Here is a 27,981-nt window from a genome sequence, read left to right on the forward strand (position 1 = left end):
ACGAGGAAAATAAAGATCTTCCGACCTCAAAATACCTTTTTTTCCCTTACAATTAGTAATCTACTCTAGTTTTAGCATCTTCACAAATATTATAGATGCGAAATATTGTAAATCAACAGTTTTAGAGTCAGTTTCGACATTTTTAATCGTTGATTGATCTGTTTTTCTGTGGCGGTTTATGCGAACATAAGAGAGTGACGTGCCACTTCCTTTTAATATATTATGTAGAAAATTGCATATTTTCTATGGGAAATATCCAAAACCAAATAGCAACTCTGCTACCACGCCTTGATGTTAAAATAACTGAAATATCTAAGAAATTTGGTATTAATGTGCTAAAGAAAGAATCACCGAGTTCCTTTTTAACTCGATGAAATTACTTGCTAGTATTTTAATGTGAGTTCAAAATGATTGCCTCGTTGGTTTAGCGGTTAGCATGTTCAATAACAGATCTCAACGTCTAGACTTCAATTCCCAGATCGAGCCAAGAGCCATTAACTGTAGTTTTTCTGTTATAATCAGAGTACCAACCATTAGTTTGGAAATTGGCCACCACTTTGGTAGTAAAGTACCGAGTGTGACATGGTGATAACAAAAAAAAACCTGTCTCAGTTTTGTTGTGGGCTCTTTTTAGACCAGGGCACGTTTGGGATCCTCCTAGTTTTCGTTTTAAGTTAACGAATGCAGTTATCACCATCACCTAGCATTAGTGGTAACATGTTAAATGTATGAACGCTTCATAAGTGCCTGTGATAAGGATTACATGAATAAAACATTTTTGAATTTGAATTTGATAAAATGCACAAGAATCGTATACTTGAGCGAACAGTTAATCGGATATCAAATAGTGGAGTAACAGTTAAATTAATACTATTAAATTGAATTAGTTCAAGAGAAATGGCATACCTAATATAAACATTTAGTATACTAGCACTTCCTTTATCCAGTTTTTATTGTACCATTATTGTTCTAGGTAGCGCAATAGCCAAGGTTGTTGACCTGATGATTTGTATATTTCGGTAACCTCTGAACGTCTGAATGATTAATGACCTAAAACGTTTCCCGGTCTTTATATAAAGGGTCAAGGTCAAAGCTTTGGACCTCCCACGTTATTGAAAGTATTTTTTATTGTGGAATTGATTAACCAGAAATGGTTGCTTCTTTATTATTATTAGCTTTCAATCTAGTATCGTTGACGGCTGATTGGCGCAGTGGACAGCGACTCTTCTTTCTAAGTCCAAGGCTGTGGGTTCGAGTTTCGCAACTGGAAAACGTTGGTGCGATCAACATAAATATTTTTCATCGTCTGGGTGTTTACACATCATCTGTGTACACGTCATCATTATAAGTATTTATGTATATTATTCATATAAATATTCATTAGTTCCCTTAATACAGATAACAAAGCATCGTACCGAAACGTACAGTTTATGGATGTTACGGTGGCGTGTTGATTATAAATCTATAAATATGATTTTGCATTTCGTAATTTGAGTACTACAAGTGGACAAACTAACATGAATAGGGGTACATAGATATCGCTTAGCCTATCAGCAGTATTATTTTAAATTTACAATCGATTTGACATACATTTATATCTAATAACTGCTTTTATCTATGAAATTCAGCCCCATTATGAATATTCTTATAAAATTCATCTTACTTACAGTGTGGAGAGTTGCTTGAAGTGTTCCAAAACTATATACTATCTGTATTTGTAACTATTACTGGTACAGAAATAATTAAAAAAAAATGTTAAGCGATTCTCGCAATCGGGTAAAAACGACTATTAAAGAAACTTAACAATTCCCTCACTAAAACTATAAACGGGGTGTACATTTTACAGCTTGTAGACTCTCAGCGCAGTGACTCATCCCTCGGCTAGCACGCGACCTGTCACTGTTTGCTTATCGCGATTTGCAATGCAATGAAATATTAAAGACGGCAGTGGGTGCGTTTCCCCTGCTCTATACTTAACTAGAAAAATGTCACAACCTTGCTCGCGTCGCTATATAAACGGGCATCCTCTTAAACTAGATAATTTGTTGTTTCGATCGATGCTGAACTTGTTTGAATGAGAATGAGATAAAATTGAAAAGGAGTCATATGCTATTAATTTGTAGTTGCGATATACAAATTTGCTATATTAGATCAGCAGTGGCGTATAGAGGGGAGTGGAGATTTTCTTCATTTTGTATCATCTGCATTCCCTGTTCATACCCCTTATGCACGCCACTGTAGATCGAAGTTGAGATCGGATCGGTGCGATCGATTTCCATTTTCTGTAATCAATTTATCCGTAATCTACAGATTTATTACCTACTTAGAAATGTTATTATTGTCAAAAAATAGCCATATAAATTTTACCCAATAATAACTTTGTGAACAAACTTCATATCAAGTGATAGATTTAATACGTAAGTAGATCGTTAAAGTCATTAAAGTAAATAATACATACAGTGTATGTGTGTGTATAATCTGAGGATCGAAGCGACGAATGATCTCTTGTAACAAAGTAAGAAATTGGTTTTTTATCTATCACACAAACCAATACTTTAAATGTTTTATCGCTGAAAAATCACCAATGAATTTTATGTTTCATTCCAAACTTATAATCGTAAATATATATAATTTATTATGTATATTTACGATTATACGAATTACATTAAATTAATATTAAACAAGAGCTACATTTGTCGAATATATTAATAATGATAACTTTTCAACAGCAAATATTGTGAGACGCGCATTTTCCCGTCACTTTTTGGACAGTAATTATGGCATAAGGTATTTATTACAGGCTCTTTAAAGTTTTTGTTTTGTATTTAATTTTATGGTGTAATTTTCGCGTGGTACTGTTATCGTTTATTTATAACTAAGTTGAGGAAACTTCTTTGGTTTATGGGACAAAAAAATACGCCATTACTCTTATGTGTTCTACTGTTAATTCTGTTTGTTTCCTTGAAAAGCTTATTACTAAATAAATAAATGATTGAGAAAATTAAAAAATAAACTTTATTAAGCGGAATAAAATATGCATATCGTAGACAACATTTCTTCCCTTAATACATCGGTAAAGTAGAATATAAGCAAAATGTACATACTACATTGCGTACGCTAGTAGGGTCTGGAGGAGTTTCACAAGGGATGTTCAAGTCTCTATCAACGCTGATTGCACATGCACTTCGATGTTAGTACACTTTTTTATTTATTAATGAACTCTGTTCTTTCTCCTTCCCATATTAGTTCTTTTTGGATTTCTCCTCAAGTCTTAAAAGTATGTACAAGATATTTTTTTTGTGAATTTTTAATAAGCTACCTAAAAGTATAAAATAAATTTTGTGCGCGCCTTTGAGAACATTATGGGGAACTCAGGCATGCAGGTTTTCTCATGACGTTTTGCTTTACGAAGCAAATGATTTTTTGAATTGCATAAAACGCATAGAACTTAGAAAATTTAGAGGTGCGTGCTGGGATTCGGCCTCCTGAAAGACAAGTCATAACCCTAACCACTGTGCTACCACCGCTTACTTCACTGACTTAAGAAGAAGGATGGTGTTATACAATTTATTATATTATCAGACAAGGAATATCTATTTCGTCGTTATTAAGGCACTTAAAATAATGACCGTATTAACCACTTCGCTAAGTAAGTAGGTAATAGGTATAGTAAAATGTTTTAGTTTAAAACTATGAAACCCAGGGCATCCATCGTGCCAAAAGAAAAATACCCAATTGTTTCGTCCAGTTCGCTGTGGAAACAAAGGCCCAAAAGCGGCTATGTTTTTTCATCACATTCCGATTTTCCTAAGGCCAAGCCATAAACGCTTAGAGGTTTGAGCGAATGCGTACAACTCAGTCAAAGTTAAAACTTAAAACATACCTAATGGAAATTACAATAAACAAATTACTGGTTATAAAAATACCAGTCCCACAACGAGAAGAGGTTAACGGCCCAGTGTGGATTGGTGGACTCCACACAACATTGAGAACATTGCGGAGAATTCTCACGCATGCACGTTTGTCACAATTTTTTCTCCACCAGAAGTTCCGTTCCGTTAAAGTTGTTTAAAAACGCACATAACTTCAAAAAAGTGAGAGAAGTGTGTGATGGGATTCGAACTTGGCCCTTTGAAAGTGAAGTCGAACCCATGCTTTCACCGCTTCAAAAATACTTATTTAAAATAATTTCGATAAATTTTCGGTCCATTTGTAATACATTTTTCAAAAACTTGCTGGTATTCTATTAGGGGAACATATTTATAAATTACCTTTGGTAACAATGCAATGATATTATGAGACCATGGCTGGTTTGATGATATAGTCGGAAATGAGCCATACGATTTCATCATTGGGTTTACTAGACAATCATCGATTACTGCTGGGCACTTTGAATGTTGGTTTTTAATTACTTTTTTTTTTTATTAAAGAGGACTAAATACACAACGACTTGCAACGATTGCGTGGTGGTTAGTGATGATGCAGTCAAAGATTGTAGCGGGCTTATCTGTAAGAGGTTACGGCAGCTATATTAAACCTATATACCTATCGCTAATCAGATACAATGCAGCATCGTAGGATTATAAATCGCTTTGTCAGTAACGTGGACTAGCTACGGCCTAAGCCAATCTAGACTAAAATAATTCAAAAAATATAAATTCCCAAATACCCTTCCATTTCACGCCGTTTACCACTGCAGCAGTAAGGTAAAATTAAAAGTGTGTTACGGACATTATTATAAGCCAAAATACTCTGTGTTGTTTACATCTTAGGTTTTGCGCCAGTCGCTTGTGCCTGGGACCACTGAATTGCATATTCGAGTACCCCTTGTTATGTTAGCTGTTTGCGGAATTACTTTTTTTTTAATTCCCCGTCAGCACACGCTAGGTGTTGTATATTCATTAGAATCGACATGAAAGAGGGTTTTCGCTTTTAAACAATTACTTGTTTCCCGACTTTTATCCGCCATCGCTGTTAGAGACCCCATTGTATTTAGGGTCAATGTATTCCGTTTAGGGTTGTTTTCCAGAAATGGTGGCGTTTTCACGGTATAGTTTACTACTAATAGTGCTATTGTATCAACATTGATAGCTTATAATAATTGATGAATATATTTTTACGAAAATGCTTTTTTTAGTTAACCGCATGACTTCGATGGTACTAATGGGAAGTATTCGCGACCTGGGTAAGGTTAAAATGAAGTGCGATAGCCTGGAAAGGATATGTAGTTTTAATGTTTTATAAACACAGATACATATCAGATATATATATAGAGACAGTAAAACCTATACCTAGTCGGTCTCAATTTTCTGGTAGAGAGTCTGCGAAGAACTATAATCATAAATTTCTTTACAGAAGAAAAAGTTTGCATGTTGGCTTACAGTAAAATAATTGACATTAACCATGCAAATAACAATTGCGGCATATCGCAACCCTTAGAACGAAGTTATGCTTAGGTGGATTGAAAGTATTGGGACTAAGGATAAAATTTGTAACAAAAATTTTGGTTATTCTATACTTTAACGGTACTTCAAGCCAGATTTAATCTTTAATTTATTCTGGCACAGGTAAGCATCGATGCATTACGATAATTTACATGTTTACTTCCACAATTCCCATTTGAAAGTATTCACGGCCCACTGCAGGTTTCCTCACGATGTTGTTCCTTTTCTAAAACGCAGATAACTTAGAAAAGTTAGAAGTGCTAGGATTCGAACTCGGCCCCCCGAAAATGAAGCCCAAGTCCTAACAACTGATTATTGATTTAGAATAGCATGGAATACTGAAGATACTTTCGGAATTATCTCCATAGTACCAGCTCAACGCCCTACTACGTAACGGCGCAGACCATTTTTATGCCTTTCGATCCGATGGAAGAAAAGTTAGAGTGGAACTAAATCTAACAGCTCTTGACCACATTCTCCTAAATGTATGATGTGTGTGTTAAAAGACTTTATACTTTCTAGGTGTACTACAAAACTCATACTTAACATATCGATCTAAGAGTAAACAGCAAACACTTACAATAATTACAATATTCACTTGACAAATTACGTGACGAACCACCCTGCACCACCCATTCGTTTTCCTAATAATTTCCATGCATGCATTTTCCACGCCTTTGTGTGAATTTTTTATACAATTCCCAGCAATATATCACAGTTTGATTTTAATGACGGGGTTCATGCGACACGGAATGGTTCTCTCTGTGACAACCACCAATCATGGTTTAAAAATGGAATAACGTTGTTTTACTCAATCACCGTTCTCACGCAAATTTTAACTTTATTGGCAACACGTAAGAATTTATTTTCCTATGACACACACATCAGGGAATAGTTGTAGCGGAGTTCACAACAAAATAGGCTAGTAAAATCGCAGTCCAAAATGCATATGGAGTAAATTGCCGTAAAAATAACTGGAACGCGATTCATTGGCTTTGCTATTCGGGGTATTGCGAAAAATATGTCTACTGTGTACTTTTATTAAAGAGGCAACTAAATTTATTTCAAACAAATTTAATTGTAACAGTCTCTTAAGGACTTTGAGAGTGTGATTTTCAATCGTCCTCAATGCCTTCAGCTGGGTTTCTTATTAGGTGGGCCTATGAATGAACATGAGCAAGGCTAAGAATTTATCTAATGCTTATGTTCTGCTCTAACCAGTAATCTATGAGAACACTGCACTCGAAAATGTCGACGAAGATCTAGCGAACATTACTTAACTTTATCGCGCGAGCTGGTCCTGGTATAATCTTAGGTCCACTTTGAAAAAGGGGTGAACTGTCGAATCTATCTCGATGGGCAACGTGAGCAACATGAAACATCGTTACATTTTTTTCGTCCAAAACACTGAGATCAATGTTTTCAAACAGTTTGCACACTGTTTTGCCAGTGATGATTTTTGCTCCGAAACGACGGCGACAGCTTCGGCGTTTTGCGACGCTGACAATAGGTCTCGTAAGAAGGCTCAAACGTCTCAGCAGGCGATGGTAAGAGCTATGCTGAATGAGGAAATCCGTAGAAGAACCAGAGTTACTGACATAGGTCAACCAGTCGTGAATCTACCCGGAAAAACGATAGTCGCTGGGGTCCCAAGGTTCTGGAGTAGACGAGGTATGTAGATAATATCCAATAAACTGCAGGACTCCCTGCAGTTTATTGGATAACAAGATAGGACAGAAGAGAAGAGAGGACAGCAAGACCGGAGTTTTTGGAACTCCCTACAAAATACCTATGTCCAGCAGTTAACGTCAACTGACGTTGACTGACGGACGAAAAACCGAAGCTCCAAACCGTGATATCGTCCCGGGACAACGGTGGTGTGACTTAATATTTCTCATATTTTCAGTGTTATTTGTAAATATTGTATGTAGTTCATCTTAGAAAGTTTCTGTCAATAATTATTAAAACCTAGTTAAAATGTCGTTGGATTTTGGATACAATAATCCTTTCAGCTATCTTTTTCATATGAAGCTTCCAAGGTGGCCCAATAATTAATATTTTATGAAATATGGCCCGGCCCTATTATATAGAAAAGCAAAATATTCATGTATTCACCAATATTGGTTTGGTAGCTATATAAAACATAAGTTAACTGGAACTTTTCACTTTTCTTTCCTGTCTTGTATAGTGAAAACAATTTTTTCCTATAATAGGAACTTTATCAGCTGTCATCGTCCACTAGACTCGTTATTAATGATTTATTGGCCGTTCTATTACACTTTGATATAAGGATGGGATATTGAAAAGACACTTATATGTAGATAGTTGACTTATTTTAGTTGAAATTGGGCTAACAAGGTGCTGGAGTGGCTATCCCGCACTGGAGGCTGGAGTAGCGTAGTGTTTGTAGCCCCCGACGAGGTAGACAACCGACACGGAATGGGTCGCAGGGAGTCGCTCGATAGAAGCGGTTTAAAACCATAACGAGTGAAAGCCTTTTCAAAACATATTTCCAGCACCTCTATTGGTTGAGATGATGGGGATGAGTTGATGACGATGATAATGATGATGATGGTATATTGTAGTATTTTTGAGTGATATAGTTTACACTATAGAGCTACAAGAAATAAATACTACGTACAAAATAATAGAAAAACCGGCTTTGGGTTGACTGTGTATAATATCGCATCGAAATAATTTTCCATGCAAATAAAAAAAAATAACATAAAAAGAAACAAAAATTATAACATACAAAAATAAAAACATAATTGCAGCGTTATTATACCTAATCATAAAACATATAATTACCTAAGAAACTACAAAAGCGATACGGAAAAAAACTTCTGGGCACTGGACATATATCGCAATCGCAAAATCGCAAGATTTTACCTTAGTTTTTTGTTCAACCATTTTAAATTAATTTATTTATTTGGCATCATTTGATAAAGAAAACTGTATCTTAGATAAATTATGTAAAATTGGTATTTGTTATGTTTTCACCACTATGAATTAAATAAATTCATTATTATTATTACAGAGGGCCTAAAGTAGATTTTTTTTAATCATATTAAATATATGAGTAAAAACATCCATATTTTCAAATTTGGATGTTTTTTACTCTTGCAATTTCAATCTACTACCATCTACTGCGATCACCAATCCGTCTTCCCAGCGTGCTGATTATTAAGGAGTCCTCCAGTTGGGAGAGGCCTTTAGTCCACCAGTGGACTGCTATGGTAAGATGATCAGTTGTTTGGAGCTGCAAGTAGTCTATGCAACACAAACTGTATAAAGAACCCTAAACCATTAAATTTATTTAAAACGTGAGTGGTTTTTATCTACAATGACTCGTCACATTTTTTTTGCCGTCTCGGTTTGATGTAATTTAGAGTAGAGGGTCCAGACGGTAAGTAGTTAATATGATGATAGATTAAGCAAAATGAGATAAGTGATACGGGGAGAAAACAAATACCTACACGACTACTGCTAAGAAATGTTAAACAATTGTTTGTTACCGAGTCACTTTTTAATTGAAATCCTTAAAAATATTACAAAAATGAGAAGTGATAAGGTGAAAAATTAATACCTACACGATCACTGTTGAGAAATTTTAAACAATGGTTCGATACTGACTCACTTTTTATTTGAAATCCTTAATAATATAATAAAAATGTTTAGTGATACGGTGAAAAAACAAATACCTACACGACTACTGTTAAAAATATTAAAAAGTGGTTGGATACTGAGCCACTTTTTATGTGAGATCCTTAATAATACTTATTATACAAATGTGAAACTATCTTTGTTTGTCCTTCCTTCATTCCCAAACTAAAGAACCAATAAACTTGATTTTTGATTTGGCACAGAGTTAGGTAAAAAGATGAACAGTTATATAGTCTACTTTTTAGCCCAGGACAAAAAAAGGATCCCACAGAATTTGTAAAAGTAAAAAATATCCTATGACAATCAACAATTCGCCATCTAGCCCCAATGTAACCGTAGCTTGAGCTTTGCGTACCAAGCTGACGGATGAGAGGTTCAAGAATAATATACATAAATACTTATAATATACAGATAAACACCCAGATACTGAAAAACATTCATGTTCATCGCACAAACACTGTCCAGTTGTCAAAATCGAACCCACGGCATTGGACTCAGAAAGCACGGTTTCTGCCCACTGCGCCAATCGGCCGACGAAAAAACCGCAATAAACGCGGACGACTAACGCTGATAATAGCTAGTGTCTTAATACAGCTGTTGGCGGGGCCACGCACAGTGGGCGTAAAAGCAAGATTTCCTTGGACAGGATGTTAAATTGAAAAATAGTTTCTCTTTAATACACTTGAATATTTTCTTTTTGACTGTGCCATGTTTTTTGATGCATTATCAACCCGTCCTCAGGCTATTATCGACTGCTGAGTATAGGCGTCCACTCTCAAAAGAGAGGGTTTAAGAGCATATCGCCACCACACTGTTCCAATGCAGATTCATCATCATATCAACCCATTATGGAGAAATGTCAGGCATGCAGGTTTCCTCACAATGTTTTCCTTCCTATAAACAAACGAACATAACTTAGACGTGTGTGTTGGGATTCGAAATCGGCGCTCCGAAAGTAAAACTGAAGTCCTAATCACCGCTTCGATGCAGATTAGAGAGCTATTATTTTTGATGGTCATATTTATTTCCAAAATATTGTCGATGTTTCACGTGGACCCATTCCTCGACGGCCCTAATTTTAGATTACCTTGTTTTAAATTTAAGCTATTGTTATTGTAACTGATGTAACCTGTAACTTAAAAAAGATAATAAATAATCTCATTTTTTTTTATTTTATATGCCCGCTGCAATGCTACGTCAACCAATGCTGGTTGACGTAGCACGTGACATCTTAAGACTTCTTAGGAACCAATAGCCTGGAGACTTTTATTAGAAGAGGGACCCCACAATAAAGCAATTCATTTACGTGTTACATAATGGAAAAAAACGTTTATTGTCTACCAACTGCGAGCTCAGGATCTTCGGTCTGTGCAGAAGCCAAATGTGTCGAAATCCTTATCTAGAAACTTATTGGTAGGTAGTCAAATAAAATGCAAGGCTAAACACTCAGATCCCTACCAAAAACATGATGTGTTCCTAAAAAAATACTTTACTATCATTAATGATACTCAGTATTTTTATTTGTTTTGTTGTACAAACAATATGTTTAATAAACTGGATAGCATAGCTGATACTGAATAGAATTTTCGGTTTTTCCTTTCTTCATTTATTTGTTTGCCAAATCGCATATGATTAATGATAGAACGTCATTTTCATTTCATAGGCCTTGTTCTCTATGAAAATAAGATCCAACGTAGGAAATATTATAATTTATTGTCGATAATAAAACTATGCCTATCTTTTCATAAAACTAGAACTATCAATTTGGAAGTAATACGATTTCTATTAAACTAATAATTTTTATTAGTAGAGTAGATTGCTTAGTGGAAAAATGGACGATCTTATACAACGTGTAACGGAATTACGAAATACCGTTGAAGGGTGCATAAGAATTTTTCATAAGAAATCACCCTGTAAAAATATTAAATCAAAAGAAGCATATTTATTTTTCCATAAAAACTAATTCAAAACATTCTAAGTGTTTACTTATGACAACCCTATTGAACATAAAAGACCGATCCGTGCATAATAAAATTACAGGAGTCACTTCCTTTTACTTTTGCATGAGATGTTGTAGGGCTGTGTCTGATTTATTTTAGTAAAAACTATGGCAATAGTTTACTCAAAAACTATTAGTGTTTCGATTTCACAGTTAAGTGACGGAGACAGAAAATAATGTACCACTAATGCCTCTGAAGTATTTATTCGGTTTTCAAAACCACGTTGTATATGTAAACCTATTTGGTATCTAGCTATATAGGTTATAAAATCTCTGTTGTACACAGATTGTAAACAGTTGTATTACAGCTATAATATTGACATAATTGTTGTTTATGAGCCACTTAGTGAATAGGAAAATTATAGTAAAAATATAGCTCAAATACACTCTTTTATGAGGTACTTATTTCCCCGTTGTACTCGTTATTCTAGATCTTTAGGTGAACTATTAAATGGTACAATTACTTGTAAATACAACTAGGTTTAATGCATCAGATGATAAAGCAGCTATTTACGGCAACCAATAACATAATGTTATGTTATAAAATAGTTTAATTGGTCTGTCGTTAAGTGACGTTGGTAGTTTATGATATTAGTGGGAAGGTATGTTTTTTTTTATTCCAGTACAAGCCCGTTAGTTAGCCCTTAAGAAGTAACACGCTTACCTGTTGTTGTGTTGTAGGTTTTTATGTGTAACCCAACCGTTAACAGCGATTCGACATGACTTAACTTTAGGCGACCGTGTAGTTTAGTAGGATTAGCTGTTTGTGACAGAGCAAGTGCGGGGAAGTACTATCGCCGTGCTTATTTCTACCGCTTAACAGCATTGTTGCAATGCTGTGTTCCGATCTGTATAGCGTGATTGATGGTGTAATTATAGGCACATGAAGCTTAACACCTACGCCTCAGGTTGAGAAACACAAGGCGGCAAGTTGCAGGACGTGCTAATTTCAAGGCTAGCGAAATGTTGCTCTGTTTATAGGCAGGGGTTTGGATATTATGAAAATTAAGTTAAATTTGCTATATTCCGCGAAAAGTAGGAGAATCTGTATGGTGTAATTTATAATTTCTGCCTTTTACTTCACACCCAACAGATCTTCGGCAATGTAATTTTAAGACAAACAAAACTTAACAATAAATAAATAAATTGTAAATAAATTGTAAATAATTTGTAAAATAAATTGTAAATTTAATATCTCCTGAGGATGCTCCGGTTTCAAAGCGAAACGTGCGTAGAGGGTGTATTGCCGAAGATCTGTTTGGTGTGGAGTATAAGGATTGAAGAAGTTATAAATTACATCATACAGATTCTTCTGCTTTTCGCGGAGTATAGCAAATTAAGCTTAATTTTCATAATAGGCGGGGGTTTTCCTCTAAACATCAGGCGGACCATGAAATAGGAGTATCTTACACTTTTTATCCAGCGGTAACGCTGTATAACTTAAAAACGCAAATTCTCTGTACAATAAATAGTCTAATTAATGAGATAACGATTAGTGGCAATAACGCGGCAGTATACGCTTGCTGGGAATTAAACGGTAGCATGGGATGCGGTGGTTTGCTATCCTGGCGGGTTGTCAAATACATTGCGCTGACCACAAACATATCCTAAATCCAAATACCTAATATTAAATAAGTAGTATATTTATTGTTTATTTTATTTATTTCTTATCTTCAATCTTTATACCCCACACATCCAAGCATCCTCAGGAGATGTTGATTTTATAATGGCCTTTTTGCTTCTTTCTTGTTCTTTTTTTTGCTGAGTTCTTGTTCTGAGATAAAATTCATGCCTTGTAGCCGGTAATAAGCTAATAATGATGACTACAAAATAATATGTGGTACAACCTAATCCTTCAATCGTTCGCAAGCCCGCACTGGAGCAGCGTGGTGGTGATATGCTCCAAATCCCGGTTTCCTATTGAAGAAGAGGCCTTTGCGTAACTATGCGACGTTAATAGGATCACGATCATCACCATCAGGTCAACCGGAGCACGGGTCATTACAGAGCACGGGTCTCCTCCAACAATGAGAAGGGGTTAAGGCCGCCATCATGCTGGCCCAGTACGGAGACAGTGGACTACACACACCTTCGAGAACATTATGTAGAACTCTCAGGCAAGCAGGTTTCTTCACGATCTTTTCCTTCACCGTTGAAGCAAGTGACATTGGAATCACTTAAAACGCACATAACTTACAAATGTTTGAGGTGTGTGCTGGGCATCGAACTCGGCCCCCGCAAGTGAAGTCGAGCTCCTACCTAATGCGCTATCACCGCTCTGGATGAAGATCACGATTATTACTATGTTAGAAAATTAAAAACCTGGCCTACAAAATACAGATGCCAATGTTCTCTTGAACCAAAAAGATTATAGAAACCTTTCTGAAGCTTAAACTCAGAGGTAAATAAGAGGGCACTAAGCCGTGGACTCTACACATATTCCGCATAACAATGTCCCCAAAATCCCCTTTTCAAATAGCACGGCGACCACAGATCGTTAGTAAGTAGTTTTACATGAGAAATCCGTGCAGACGTCACACAAACTGCTTCGGCACGTGCGAAACGCCCTATCATATCCAACATACATTTCGCTGCGATTTACAAATGTACAAATGGTGCTTACGAGTGAAATGTTTTTGGGGTTCCTTGCTACCAAGGTAGATTTCTACTCCTCAATCATTTTTGATGCTGTACTGGTGTTTTGTTTGAGTGTTTTATGTCGCTTTTTTATTTTAGTTAATCGAAAAAAGTATATTAGATCTTCTTACGGATCGCATGTTTTACTAAAAAATCACGAGGTCCTATGTTTGAATCCAGGGTAATGAAAAAATAGGTTTCATCAAGATTGGTTCAGAAGAAACAATTAATAACGCCGGTTTTATTCTGCCTAATTCACCGCCTCCTAAAAAGCGTCGGATAGACTAAACGTAAGTTTTGCCACATTCCTAATTTATGTCAGGTGACGAAAACAAAACTTGTGAATAAACTATCCGTCACTTAGCAGAAGGTAGTTAAACGTGCCCTTCGCAAAATAAGTACAGAACCATTCCTTCAAACCAATACGCGATTAATTGGTATTGTTAGTGCCCCTCAGATCATAAATCAGTTTTGTTGTTGATTGGCAGTTAACGACGCCTCCAGATAAATTGTTTCTCGGACAATTGCGGGTTTTTTGGGATTTCGCTTTGTTGTTATAATTTATGTGCGATTTTTACCAATCAGAGTAAAATATCCAAACGTTATTTGGTATCGAATAGCTTTCGATATCCACCGAATCAACGAACTTCAAAAGAGGAAGGAGTGTCTAATTTGGGGCGTTGTTTCTCTAAGATGTATCTTTAATAAGTCTAGTCGATATTTCGTTTTTTTTTGGAATATTAGTCGTTAAAACCTAGTTTTAAATGTACAATAGAAGCACATATTAAATGATTTTGAACGTTTGCCATTGTGAAGAGAACACTAGGAATATTAGCTTAGATTTTTTTTCCAATGTATCGTTTATGTTTGGTTTTGAGAAAATATTGAAATAATTTAAATAATAAATTGTTCTAAATGGTATACGAAAAGCTTGAATCATCCAATAAGTAATAAATGAATAAACTACGACGCTACACACATCGCCATCTATCCCAATATTTTTATTAATTAATACTTAAATTAAATTTAAAATTTCTTTATTCATGTTCACCTATCACAGGCACTTATGAAGCGTTCATACATAAATGTTTGCATAATTGTAAGGGGATGGTGATAACTTCGTTCGCCAACTTAAACCTAAAGCTACGAGGGTTCCAAACGCGCCCTGTTCTAAGAAGAGCCCACAACAAACTTAGCCGGGTAATTTTTTTTTTGTTATCACTATCTCACAGTAAATTTATTTAGCTATGAAGCTAGAGCAATTCACACCCAATCTTTTTCATCGTTTAAGTAATCCTTAATATTATAATAGAATTTTTCACATAGATAGACACCCAGACACCATTCTACCAGCGACAACAGCGAGACGTCGTGAACGATGGCATCCTTATGTGGTTGATATTCAGTCAACGCTTTTCGTCTATGTTTCTGATACGTCTAGGTTTGGAACGCTCTTCCATCGGGTGTTCCTGCCACACAAAACTTGAATGCTTTCAAGACAAGATTAAATAGACATTTCCTAGGCTCGCCCCAATTTAGATCTCATGACTGTTTTCCATCAGGCATGATAGTTGCCAAGCGCAAGCCTATGAAATAAAAAACATTGATGTTCATCACGCAATTATATTACTTTTGTGGGAATCGAACCCACAGCCTTGGACTTAGAAACACGGGTCGCTCACTGCGCCAATCGGCCTTCTTGAAATGTGGTTTCTTAGCGGACGAAAACCAATCTGTCTTCGACAACGATCAACAAAGTGGCCCTATTATGTCCAATATACACTTTTTGCTTCCAAATTAAGATTGAACTCGTCGTTTTCTCCAACGGGACGTTCACTCCCATATGTTACGAATATTCTCGCTTGTGTTGACACTTTAATGCGTGTCTCCGTGTGAAGATCCGAAATAATTGTCCTTTTATGGTTCGACGTGATGCCAACGCGTTTAGTCGACGATGACAGTTTCATGGTCGGTAATGAAATTTACGGCTGCAGCGTTTTATGCTTTAAATCAAATTTTGGTAGAAGTTTTTACGTCTTTTCTTAACTCCGGACGCCAAAAGACAGGGTGTTATAAGTTTGACGTGTCTTTGAGGGTGTTTGTCTGTCTGTGACATTGTAGCGCTCCAACAGATGAAATTTAGTCAGGAGTGTTATTAGCTAAGTTTGATGAAAATCGGTCGAAGATGGCCGCCATCACAAAGTGACAGATTATATTTTTTTTTCACAAATACCTCAATATGGTTATTAAAATAAAGTAATTAACTATAAGAATACTACTTGGGTAAATTTCAGCCTTTATTTATTTTCTTTTTTTTTTTATTCATAGTTATGTATCTAGAAAGAAAGGAAGGCTTTGCCTAACAGGGGTATAACGAGATAACACAGTAAAACAATTTTCATCGTTGTTTTACGAAAATCTACTTATACCTGTCATACGTTTTATGACCTACCTAGAGCAGTGAAAGCGCTGTTATTAGTAGGAGGCCGTAGGTTCGATCTCCAGCAGGGGCAATTATGGAGTTTCTCTGGTCTGGTCAGGAGAAAGGCTTCGGCCGTTGCTATTTACTCACATACTGATACACTTGCTGTTTTTTTTATTCCACTACAATCTCACTTGGTAGTAAGTGATGATGCAGTCTAAGATAGTAGTGGGCTAATCTTTTTAGGGAGTATGGTAGATATGCCTAATCGGTTTCTACGCGACATCGCACCGGAACACTAAATCGCTTAGCGGCACGCCTTTGTCGGTAGGTTGGTAACTAGCTAAGGCCAAAGCCTCCACCAAAGATGTCTAGTTATTTAACGTTTTGTAGAAACCAATGAGGACTATGAGTTTACTATAACTGCGATACTCCTAACAGATTAGCCCGCTAACATCTTAGACTGCATCACAACTTACGAAGAAGTAAATTTCGTGTCCAGAGAGACAATATTGTAACTAAAAGGCGCTCTTTAGATTCCATACAAATTGTAGTTAACTTTGACGTGATTGATTAAGTAAACGTAGGTACAAAATCTCACTAAGTAATAGAGAAATAAAAGTAAAAAAATAAATAGGCATCATGGCTATATCATTTTATTATTTGGTTGTAATGAAAATACATTTTACTATATTTAGATATAAAAGTAATATATATAAATCTGTATCACATTGCTTTAATTGTCTTTGGGTCGTTGATATATACCACCCTATCACACTTTTAATATATATCACCATTATCACCTACACCGGACAAATTATCGCAATACATCGTAGTATATTATCATCGCTGCAATTAGCATATTATATTGATGCCTAATCAAATTATTGGTCGGATTTTATCATCTTTTCCGGCCGAAACCTATTTACGAGCCGCCTAACTTCTGAAGTATGCTGAACTAAATTTGAGAATAATTTTTCACTTTATTCTTAAGAAATTAAACTATTACAGTTTATTTTGAATGTGTACCTAATTGACAATTGGATAGAAGCAGGCGTTACTTTTCAGAATGTCTATAATGGAATTTCGTATTATAAAAATTAAGCTTAATTTTGCTAAGTAAGCAAATTAAGCTCCTGAGAATGCTCTGGTTTCGGAGCGAAACGTGCGTAGATACATTGCCAAAGATCTGTTTGGTGTGGACTTTGGAGTATTAAGATGGAAGAAATAATAAAATACACCATACAGATTCTCCTATTTTTTGCGGAGAATAGCAAATTAAGCTAAATTTTCATAATATATGTAATTAAGGGTGGAGCCTACGTGAATTTTGTCGCAGATAGCTAGACTAGTTTTAATGCCCATTCGGGACTCTTAGTCTTAAAGTAGTCGTCCAAACTCCGACAAAAAATCACCTAATTTCAGCTTCTATCTCTCCTTGTTTTGTGCTGCGAGACAATAGTCAGAAGTCCAAACTACCGTTTCTATCGTCGGCTTTCGGCGGAAATCTATTCAGTAGCGGTATAACGCAGAATTAAGCTAACATTTAACTAAATATAAGAACCCGTGCGCCAGAAGAAGAGTTTTTCATTCACTGAAATAAATGAGTAAGAAATTGAAATTTTGTTTTCGATTGTCTGAAGTTCTTTAGTTGAGTTTAAAGTCCTCTAGTGGTACAGTTTTAAGGTATTTGTTGACGTGCTTTATGATTTTGTTCATGCAGGCGTAGAAAACTGGGTCTTGAACTAGCTTGGAAACTTCGTCCCAGGACTCATTCGCGAATTTGTGCACTGCGTCCGCTGTAAGAATAAAATTTAATTTAATATTTTTTTAATTAATTTAAATAAACCTATCACAACTATTTCAAAAAAAGCAATGGAGATTGAAATAGTCTTTGAAATTAATCATGCCATCCGATGCAAAACCCTAAGCATTATTGCGAATCGCAATTGCGAAACCAATATGCGATTTATTTTTATATACGGATACAATTACATGTACATTTTGACTAGAGTTTTAGCAAGCAGAAATTAACATGAAAATGATTGGATAGAATCCTTCTACACAATAATTTAAATAAAAAAGTGGGTAGGCAGTGCTTTTATATATGAATGAAGTGCACGCCAATGTTTAGGTACCAGAACGACTGCCAATCTGTTATCTATTTAAAGATTTATATGTGTTTAGCACATAACAAATCAAGTTAAGTTTGTTTTGTTTTTCTTGAGTATGCACTCAACTTCAGAATTCTGTACGAATAGGCTTAATATTCGATCTGAGAATCTTAAATTGAGGCGTAAAAGTACTCACATAAATCCTTTTGTCCGTTGAAAAGGTTCCTGAAGTCGAATATGATGGGCGACTTTGCAGTGCATTTCAATTTAAAGTTTTTGATAGACAAGTGCGACTTTCCATCTGTACCGGGCTGTATCTTTAACTCCGAGTCAACAAGAATGTTGTATTTGCCTGTAATTAAAACAATTATAATGATTGAATGGAATCAATGATGAATGAAATTAAATGATTTATAATTTTATACTTTTTATTCATGTTTTTACCTTGGAGGAATTATGAATTTTATAAATTTAAAATGCGAAGAAAAATTATCGGAACCTACTGGATTTGAACCGGCGACTCTCTGGCAATCGCGGCCTGAGCGGTTTAATCAATTAAGCTACGGCTCTCCTACTGTCAATGCAGAAATTAGTATATGCCTTTTGCATCATATCCTGTAGCGACTGTAGCCACATCTAGTAGGAAACATTTTTTTTTTTATTAACGATAGGCCAGCGTTTGACGACAATCATGCCCGTTAGAAAGCAATGATGAAGTCTAGTTTGGAGCACGCTTGCCTAGAAAAAGCCTATTCACTCTAGCCTTGAAGATACTCAAATTATACGTGGCAGGAAACACAGTTGCCGGGAGGGCGTTCCACATCTTAGCGGCACGTATCAGAAACGTGGATAAAAAATGTTTCTTGCGTGTTGCATTGCAGTTTCGATCTACTTTCTCAAAGGTCCACATTACAGTGGGACACGCTTACACGCTATTTGGCTATAGTCTTAGGTCCCATTGATACCTCATCAGATGAGATTGTGGTCAAGTGGCAGTCTCATCATCGTCATCAGTAAATTAACACTAGCAGTGCGGCACTGTTGGGCACAAAAAGAAGAAGAAGAAGAAAAATAAGAAAAACTTTATTGCACGTGTAACATACATATAGGAAAAGAAACATGAATGAAACAGTAAACAATGTAGACATGCGAAGGCGGCTTTATTGCACAAGCTTTAAAGGAGACAGGGTGAAGAGCATACCCACACATCACGCTGCACCAATGCGAGTTGGTGGGCTATATATATCTAAGAAAAAGAATAAGTACCTGTAGTAAGAAAGAAGTCCCCATTGCCCTCCACGGGTAATATAATGAGGCGTCCGTTGATGTCGTATAGTCCGCTCATCTTCAGTGTCGGACAGTTGAGCTCAAAGTGTACGTTTGTGAGATCCGGACTTATTCTGAAAGTATAATAATTAAAAATTAAAAAAACAATGTCAGTGCTTTTCATTTGATTTAAGGAGATAGGAAAAAAATTAAAGCGCTTTTTGTGGTGGCGGCTACCTAGGATTTGAAATTTTTCAAAATGCATGTATTCGACTGGTGTAGCCATTTCATTTGATACCCGTATTGAAGCAGTTGCGAAAAATATTCATTCAACATAGCTAAAACACTCCCGGCTAATTCATCGCTCAAACAAAAAAAAACAAAATATTACACACACATACATACACACACACACACATACCTACAAACATACACACAAACAGTTCTTCTTGTCTTGACAGACTGGTCGTGGTCGTCATCTGGGTGTTGCGGCTCGCTTTACAATCCGTCACCACTCTTCACTAACGGTTGCTTTTCTTGAGCATTCATGTAGAGGAGTCTCGATTGCATCCTTCATTTGGTCCGTCCATCTCATCGGTGACGAGACACATACACACATTCACACACGCACACTTACAGACACGTCAGACCTATAGCACCCACCCTTCATTTTTGCCTGGGGGACTATACGTATTAGACTGGGCAAAAACTCACTAGTATATACGAAGTGAAATGTTTAAGATGCCGACCTGGTTAGACCTTAAGCAGAGAGATGAGATAAAATGTAAAACGGTTTTAATGCCATATATACAATCTTTAGAATTTTTATACACCATCACAGGTATTTATTTATATATACCTGCGGACGCGTATAATATAATACTAGCTATTCTATTGCTATATATTAGACTTCGTCGGCGTTTGTTTATGTTTTAAAAGCATCCCGCAGGAACAGTTTATTTGGGAGATGTCTGACATTTAACTAAGATTATGTAAGTAAGTAAGGTTAAGGTAGTTCTATAGATATTTTAAAGTTCTTATTTTTAGTAGTTCATAAAAATAACTTTTTCAATTACTTTATATAATTACTTTATTACTGTATCTCTAATAATAACTGCTTTCTTTAGGTGTTATCCTAAAACTGATAGCTTCTACAGAAATGTCCAATTGAATGAATTAAAGTGTATTTTACTGTTACATAAATACTGTTGATTTTAAACTATTTATATCAATGAGAATTTATACTGCGAACTTTTCCACGGGTGATTTAATAAACTTTCTTGTAACTAGTGAGTACTTTATTCGTGTACCACACAATTTTCGTCAAAAGTTTTCTCAGCGGGCGCCACGTTATAAATAAACACATCTTACATCATTAATTTTATAGGCAAAAGGTTGCTACTTTGTTAATTAATACTTATTATAGTTTAGCTTTCTTTTGACGAAGAAATAGTTCAATTCGGTCTCGTACTTTCGGAGAGTATTGGGTACAATTCAGTGGCGTGTATAGAGGTATGCACAGGGTAAGCAGATGATACGAAATGAAGAAAATCTCCAGTAAGATTTATAAATACTTAATGGTAGGCTTTTTAATATCTCTTACAATGCCTATCCTTAAGTGTTGTATAACTCGTAATGGAGAATTTCATCATTTAATATTATCTGCATACCCTGTGCATAACCTTTATGCACGCCACTGGATACAAACAAACAAAAAAATTATTCCTCTTTATAACTTTAAGTACCTATAGATACATAGCAAATTATGGTCAATGCCAAACAGAAGCCTTTATATAGGCTTATGGACTTGCTTAAGGAAACTACGCGCCAAATCAGTTTAAGCATCAGTTGAAAACAGGTTACTGGCCTTGAATTACTCTGAGAATAATTATCGAATCTCGCCCGTCTTAAGGCTTTCAATTTGTACCACTGTAAAAGACCTAGGCTGGATGAAGTCTACGAGTTTTTAGGGTTCCTTATATCAGCCTTTAACAGAACTCTCCCAAAGGGGTGGTTTGCCCATAATCACCACGCTGGGCAGACGGGTTGGCGTTCGCAGTAGATATTAGTAGTACTAGCACGGATGACGCTGCTGTCCGCTCTCCGTTATATTCCTTTAATCCCTCGTACGACACCCACGGGAATAGGCAAAAGGAGTGTGAGCTGTATTCCGCAGGTTGATTACTTACAGGCGTAAATCTGGCAATCACTCCTGTCAAACGTCACTTTTTGTTTATCTATTGTATGGAAAAGTGACATTTGACAGCAGTGATTGCAAGATTTACGCCTGTCGCAAGATACGTAATACCCCTGTCGATCTGCCGTCACCGCACTCTAAATACTCACATAATATTGCTAATTTGGCAGTCCTTGTAACCAGTAATAGTAGTATTAAAGAATTTATATTTCAGGATTGACAGGTCTCCTTCGATCCTTTCAAGGAACAGAGGGTCCGAACTCTCTATTCCTAGTTCCGGAATGCCCGTGATTATTTTTGGTGCTGCAGCCTGCACCGATTTTTGAATGCATGCAGCATCTTCGATTTTGCATGGGGCTAGTAGACTATCTGAAAAATATAATTGTTTAACTTTAACGCTTATCTAATCTTAGTTTTACTGGGATAAAATCCTATGACCGTCTTCAGGATACAAACTATAATGATTGTGAATGTTGATGTTGGAAAAGAGAAACTACTGAGTTTCTTGCCGGCTCTTCTTCGGTGGTCGAGTCACTACAAAAAGCTTGGAACGCTCTCCGCTTCGGTCTCTTCCGGCTTCGGTGCTTCCTGATTCATACAACTTGAATGCCTTCAAGGCAAGAGTGAATAGGCATTTTCTAGGCAAGCGCGCCCCAACTTAGACCGCATTATTGCTTTACATCGGGCATGATAGTTGTAAAGCGCAAGTCTATGTCTATCTAGTATAAAAAAGACATACTTGACGTTTTAAAATTGCTTATAAAGTAGGCCTACTTGAGATAAATGAATTCCGAAACTACTTCTATGAACTTTACAAAGATAGGTTATGCAGCCAATCAATGTGTAGGTAAGAAGTGCTATTTTATTAAATCCGTGAGCAACTTTTACCAGCAGTTTCAGTAGCCGAATTTTATCAAGATTCGTTAAACGGCTGAGCTGGACGTAGTTATCTAACAAACAAACAAACAGACATACTTCCGCATTAATAAAACGAGTAGGTAAAATAAAAACAGTTAATGAAAAAGAAATAAACGTAAAAGCATGCGAATTGTCTCATCGCTTGTAAATAAACACATTATCAGATTTTATGTTAAGTGCAGAAAATATATTTATCATGTCAATAAGAAACTATAAATGTGTGATGTGTCATGTATACGTGAATTGTATATGTTATGAGTTATAGGATTTTATGGATTTATAGAGAAAAGCTAACGACGATGGCGAAGCAGAAGATGCCTTAAAACTATGACAGTTTTTTCGGGCTAAGAGAACTAATTATCCGAACATTCATCTGAGTGAGATCCTTTTAAACTTAAGACAAATAATAGTAATAAGTATCTTAGTATTAAAAGTTATTCCTATAAATAAATAAATAAATATATTACAACAATAAAGCTATAAAAACTCCTTTAGACTCTGATTCTTTTCAAAATGACTTAAATAGCATATCAAACTGGTCTGTTATACGTGGTCTGTTATAATAACTTGACGTTTCAAAAGTGCTTATATTAGGCCTACTTGAAATAAATGAATTTTGAATTTTGAATTTTGAATTTTGTTAAAAATAAATTGCCTCTTAATATTAAAAAATGCCAACATATTAAATTTACAAAAAAAACGCATGCCTCTTCAATCTTCTTATTATCTTAATAATCTGTTGCTTGACGAGGTGTATACTGTTAGAGACCTAGGTGTTATTTTGGATAAAAAATTGTCATTCAATACACACATAAATCAATTAATCAGTAAATGCTACAAATTACTTTGGTTTGTTTGGCGAAATTGTAAAACATTCAATTCTTGTCTGGCTCTCAAAACCGTCTACTTTGCATTAATTCGGGGTCTCTTAGAGTATTGCTCCAGCATTTGGAATCCACTATATAAGGATCCTATTATAAGGATTGAAAGAATCCAAAAACGTTTTCTTTTCTTGTTGTCAGTTCATCAAAAAAAAAAATTAGTTTTAACCTCATATAGCGAAAGATTAAACTTCTTTAAATTAACTTCATTAGAAAGTCGTCGTTGGGTATCCGATCAAGTATTTCTCTACAAAATTTTAAATAATTCAATCAACTGTCCAAATATTTTGACCAAAATTAAATTTACTGTTCCGCGTAAAAATGCGCGCCTCGGTAACTTCAAACCGTTCGTTGGCAAGTTGTATAGAACTAATTTGGGCGCTCACAGTATCCTGGCTAGGATTTGCCGAGAGCACAACAAGCTATTCCAAGCTACTCGTGCCGACATCCACTCATGTTCTCTTCAGCAATACAAAACAATTCTGCAACAATATATTAGTACAGCTAGTAGATAATTGCCACGTACATTTCTGTTTTGTTTTAATTTAAGTTATGTTTTTGTTTCCTGTTTTTAACTTCATCTTACAGTGTTTCCTTCGTTACAACAATAATATTATTGTAAACTTGCGAACCTGCACTTGTGTGTTTGTTTTTTCAGATACGCATGCCGGTTTGCCAGTAATTGGGTTTACACTACAACTTTATGTTTCTCAATTTTGTAGTTCCTAAGCTCGTTTCAGTGTATAATCTGTTGGTGAACCTAATAAATAAATAAATAAATAAATAAATAAAACAACACACACATCGCTATCTAGCCCCAAAGTAAGGGTAGCTTCTGTTATGGGCACTAAGATGACTGTTAAATATTTTTATAAATAATATACATAAATACTTAGAAAACGCAATATAAACACCCAGACACTGAAAAACATTCATTCTCATCACACAAACATTTTCCAGTTGTGGGAATCGAACCCACGGCCTTGGACTCAGAAAGCAGGGTCGCTGCAAACTGCGCCAATCGGCCGTCAATCGGCCGGCTATGTATGATATGATGCAGGAAAAACAATTCTTAATACAAATTCATTAAAATTTAAATATCAAGTAAGCGCTTTTGAAAGCCAAGTCTGCTTGGATAGAAGCAGGCGTTACTTTGCGGAAATCCATAAATTATTTTGAAAATTAAGCTTAATTTGCTATGCATCGTAAATTAAACATCCCCTGAGGATGTATAGTATACGGACTGAAGAAATTATAATTTACATCATACAGATTCTACTGCTGTTCGCGGAGTATAGCAAATTTAGCTTAATTTCCATAGCCAAGTCTACCTTTTTGTAGGGACTTTATCGCCAAAGTGGATGGCAGATGGCAAAACAAATCATCTGTTTATATTATATAAAAGAGACTGTTCAATCAACGTATAGCTCAAACAACTGGATGGACTGGGCATAAAAATAATACATTATTATAACGTCGATATTATCTATTAAGGGATTATAAAACATCTATTCCCAAACGGGACCACATGGAGGTTTGAAACACGTATTTAACAATTTAACTTATTTTAATTACAGCAAATTTAACTTAAAGTGAGCGAAGCCGCGGGCAAAAAGGTGTCAATAATCGCACATCTGTAATACAATATGTAGCATCACTTAGCATCAGATAAGGCTGTAGTACGCGCCATCATGCCATCGAATAAATGGTTATGACCTAATCTTTATTTTTAAGTTGGGTTGAGTTTAATAACTAAAACAAAGAAACACATTGTTGTAAACCTACCGACCGGTGTAAATTATTTTTTTAATTATTTTATATTTTAATAAACCTAACTATTAGTTACTACTTGTTTACTTTAAGTATCGAGCGAAACATAACTACAACAGGTATTTTAGTTTTTCTTCTTGTCTCCAAAAAACTTAAGATTTTAAAAAACATATACTTACAGTGGGGCAAAAAACCCAAAATAGACAAAAACAAGCAAGATTCGCATGGAGAGGGTTCAGAACAAAACTTTCGAGAACAAAAAAAAAAGTTTTTATACTACCTTAAATGTAGGTTCTATAAAAACAATCCTAACGTTGACTAAAATTGGTACATTTTGACGCCAGTCCGGAAAGTAATGTCATTTGACACAAGTTTAGAGGCTTGCGATGCAGCCCAGGGGCAAAACTTGTGTAAAAATGACAGTTCCGCATGTGTATCAAACCACGAAACAAAAAAGCTTTGTTTTTTATTACACTACAACCTACTCATAACTACAATCTCACCTGGTGGTAAGTGATGACGCAGTCTAAGATGGAAGCGGGTTAACCTGTTAGGGAGTGTTGCAGTTATATTAAACCTATACTCGGGGAAAAGTAAAAAAGACTATTGCGAAAAATTAAACTTTCCGCACCGATGGAGTATATATCCACAAAATATAAGACTTCGATTGTTCAACAAGGGCAGAAACCCATTTTATCCCAGAAGTTTCTACCCCTTCCCGACCAAGGGTTGATATTTAAGTGTACGAGTTGTATGACCGATTTTTATACACTGCTTATCATTTCGATTGCAGGGCAATTTGCTCGTGGTCTTAGGTTTGATTTCCAGGTCGGGTCAAAAGTTAATGCTTAAGTGAAGGATAAAACGGGTTTTATGAACGAGTTTAAGTAATGCTTTCTATTTTAATTGCTATAAAAATACTATGAATGATATTAATTATTTCCAATAGCTAAAACTCGGATAAATTATTAAAATATCTCGCGCCCCTTTACTTTTTCTGTTGAGATTGTATAAAAGTGTCAAAAAAAGAATATTGGGCTTTTTTATACTTTTACTATATACGTACATAAAAAATACAATTAAAATGTTCGCCTATTTAAATAATATTAAATACTTACTCTCATCAGAGGTGTAATTATAAAAAAGAAAAAAAGTACAAATGAAGACAACACGCCTACAACAGTAATAACAAATTAATAATAGATAAAAAGAAACAACTTCATGTATTCATGATTTCCCGACGAACAATGAACATGGTTCATGGACAACAGTAATCAATTGTTGTCTATCTTCTTTTTATAGATATCATTTGGTTCTGGTATGTGGATATAAGAAACATATAATAGATTAATATTAACAAGAAAAGCATCATAACTTGACGCATGAACTACCTATATGGCCCATAATCATTGTTGTCCATGGACTATGGTATTTTTAGTCTGCGTGCTGCGCTAATGAGCGATTGTGGGGAAATCATTGAAATTATATGTACCTAATTTTTTTTTTTTTTAAATCTATCTTATTATCTGCTGAGTTTCTTGTTGTCTCTTGTCAGTGGAAGCTGCCCTCCGAACCGGTGGTAGAATCACTACAAACAGACTGACTTGACGTTTCAAAAGTGCTTACAAACTGGGCCTACTTGAAATAAATGAATTTTGAATTTTTTCGAGTTATAATTGTAAAACATACACCGTGCTATAAAGTTGTTTGGTAATTTTTTGTGGATGAATTATCTTGTTTTCTTTTTAAAAAAAACCTCTAATCCACGTAAATAACCAAACATAGTATGGCAAGTGTATATTAATGTGAAATATAGTCCCGTTAAAAAAACAAACGAGACGCGTTATTAGAAATAATTTATTTTATTTACAAAATGTTACTCCTTTGCAATCAAAGTGTAAAACAGAGTGTAACTTTTAATAAAACCCATTTTATCCTGGACTGAAATATCTTGCTTTCGGCACAATGGATTAAACATCTCGGATTAAATGGATTACTTTGTAGTTGCACAATCTACTATTTTTTACTCTATTATATATAAAAAAATGCCAGTAAGACTTTCGTTGTTCTTAGAGTGTTGTCGCAAACCTTAATACGCACACGCCTAAAATGTTCAACCGATTATGATGAGACTCTCCGCATACGCTTTGTTAGGGGTACAAAAAAGACAAAGGTTATCTTTTATTTAAAATAATACTATTCTCGAGGAATAGAAAATGAGTTATTATTTTTAAAAGAACAGCCCTATTGAAAAAAAGTTTAGTTAATAAGGTTTATAATTTGACTCTAGTTAAAAAAAACATTAGTGTTTATAAAATTTCAAAAGTAGTAGATGGAATGTCTATCTATTTTAAACAAAGTTTTGTTTATTAATACTTTTCTATCTATTTAAATATGAGACTGAGTTACAGTTAAGCTTGATTGGGCCATTTAATATTTTATGAATTTTTATTCGTTACAGAAATCATATTTATAATTGAAAGCCTATATTATAGTCGCAACAAATTACAAAACTTAAAACTTACTTGATAAAACACCGTCGCTACACAAACAGTAAAGTGCGAACAACAAAAACGTATATTTGTGAAACATGATGCGAACGTTCGTGTCCACTCGACAGCTGCTCGAATTTGTTCTGAACGAGGAAACTGACGGTGTAAATATATATGA

The 27,981-nt window shown here is 35.3% G+C and overlaps 1 protein-coding gene across 1 annotated transcript; it reads right to left on the reverse strand.

Annotated features, from left to right (window-relative positions):
* Positions 1-16,814: 16,814 nt before the first annotated feature.
* LOC120630058 (circadian clock-controlled protein daywake-like) lies at positions 16,815-27,938 on the reverse strand. Its single transcript, XM_039899189.1, has 5 exons — positions 27,837-27,938; positions 21,892-22,111; positions 19,546-19,679; positions 18,476-18,631; positions 16,815-17,964 (listed from the first exon to the last, which is right to left on the reverse strand). The coding sequence occupies exons 1-5, from the start codon at positions 27,901-27,903 to the stop codon at positions 17,813-17,815; spliced, it is 729 nt and encodes a 242-aa protein (XP_039755123.1). The 5' UTR covers positions 27,904-27,938; the 3' UTR covers positions 16,815-17,812.
* Positions 27,939-27,981: the final 43 nt, after the last annotated feature.

Source organism: Pararge aegeria, chromosome 15 (genome assembly GCF_905163445.1).
Source record: "Pararge aegeria chromosome 15, ilParAegt1.1, whole genome shotgun sequence".
NCBI classification, from domain to species: Eukaryota; Metazoa; Arthropoda; class Insecta; order Lepidoptera; family Nymphalidae; genus Pararge; species Pararge aegeria.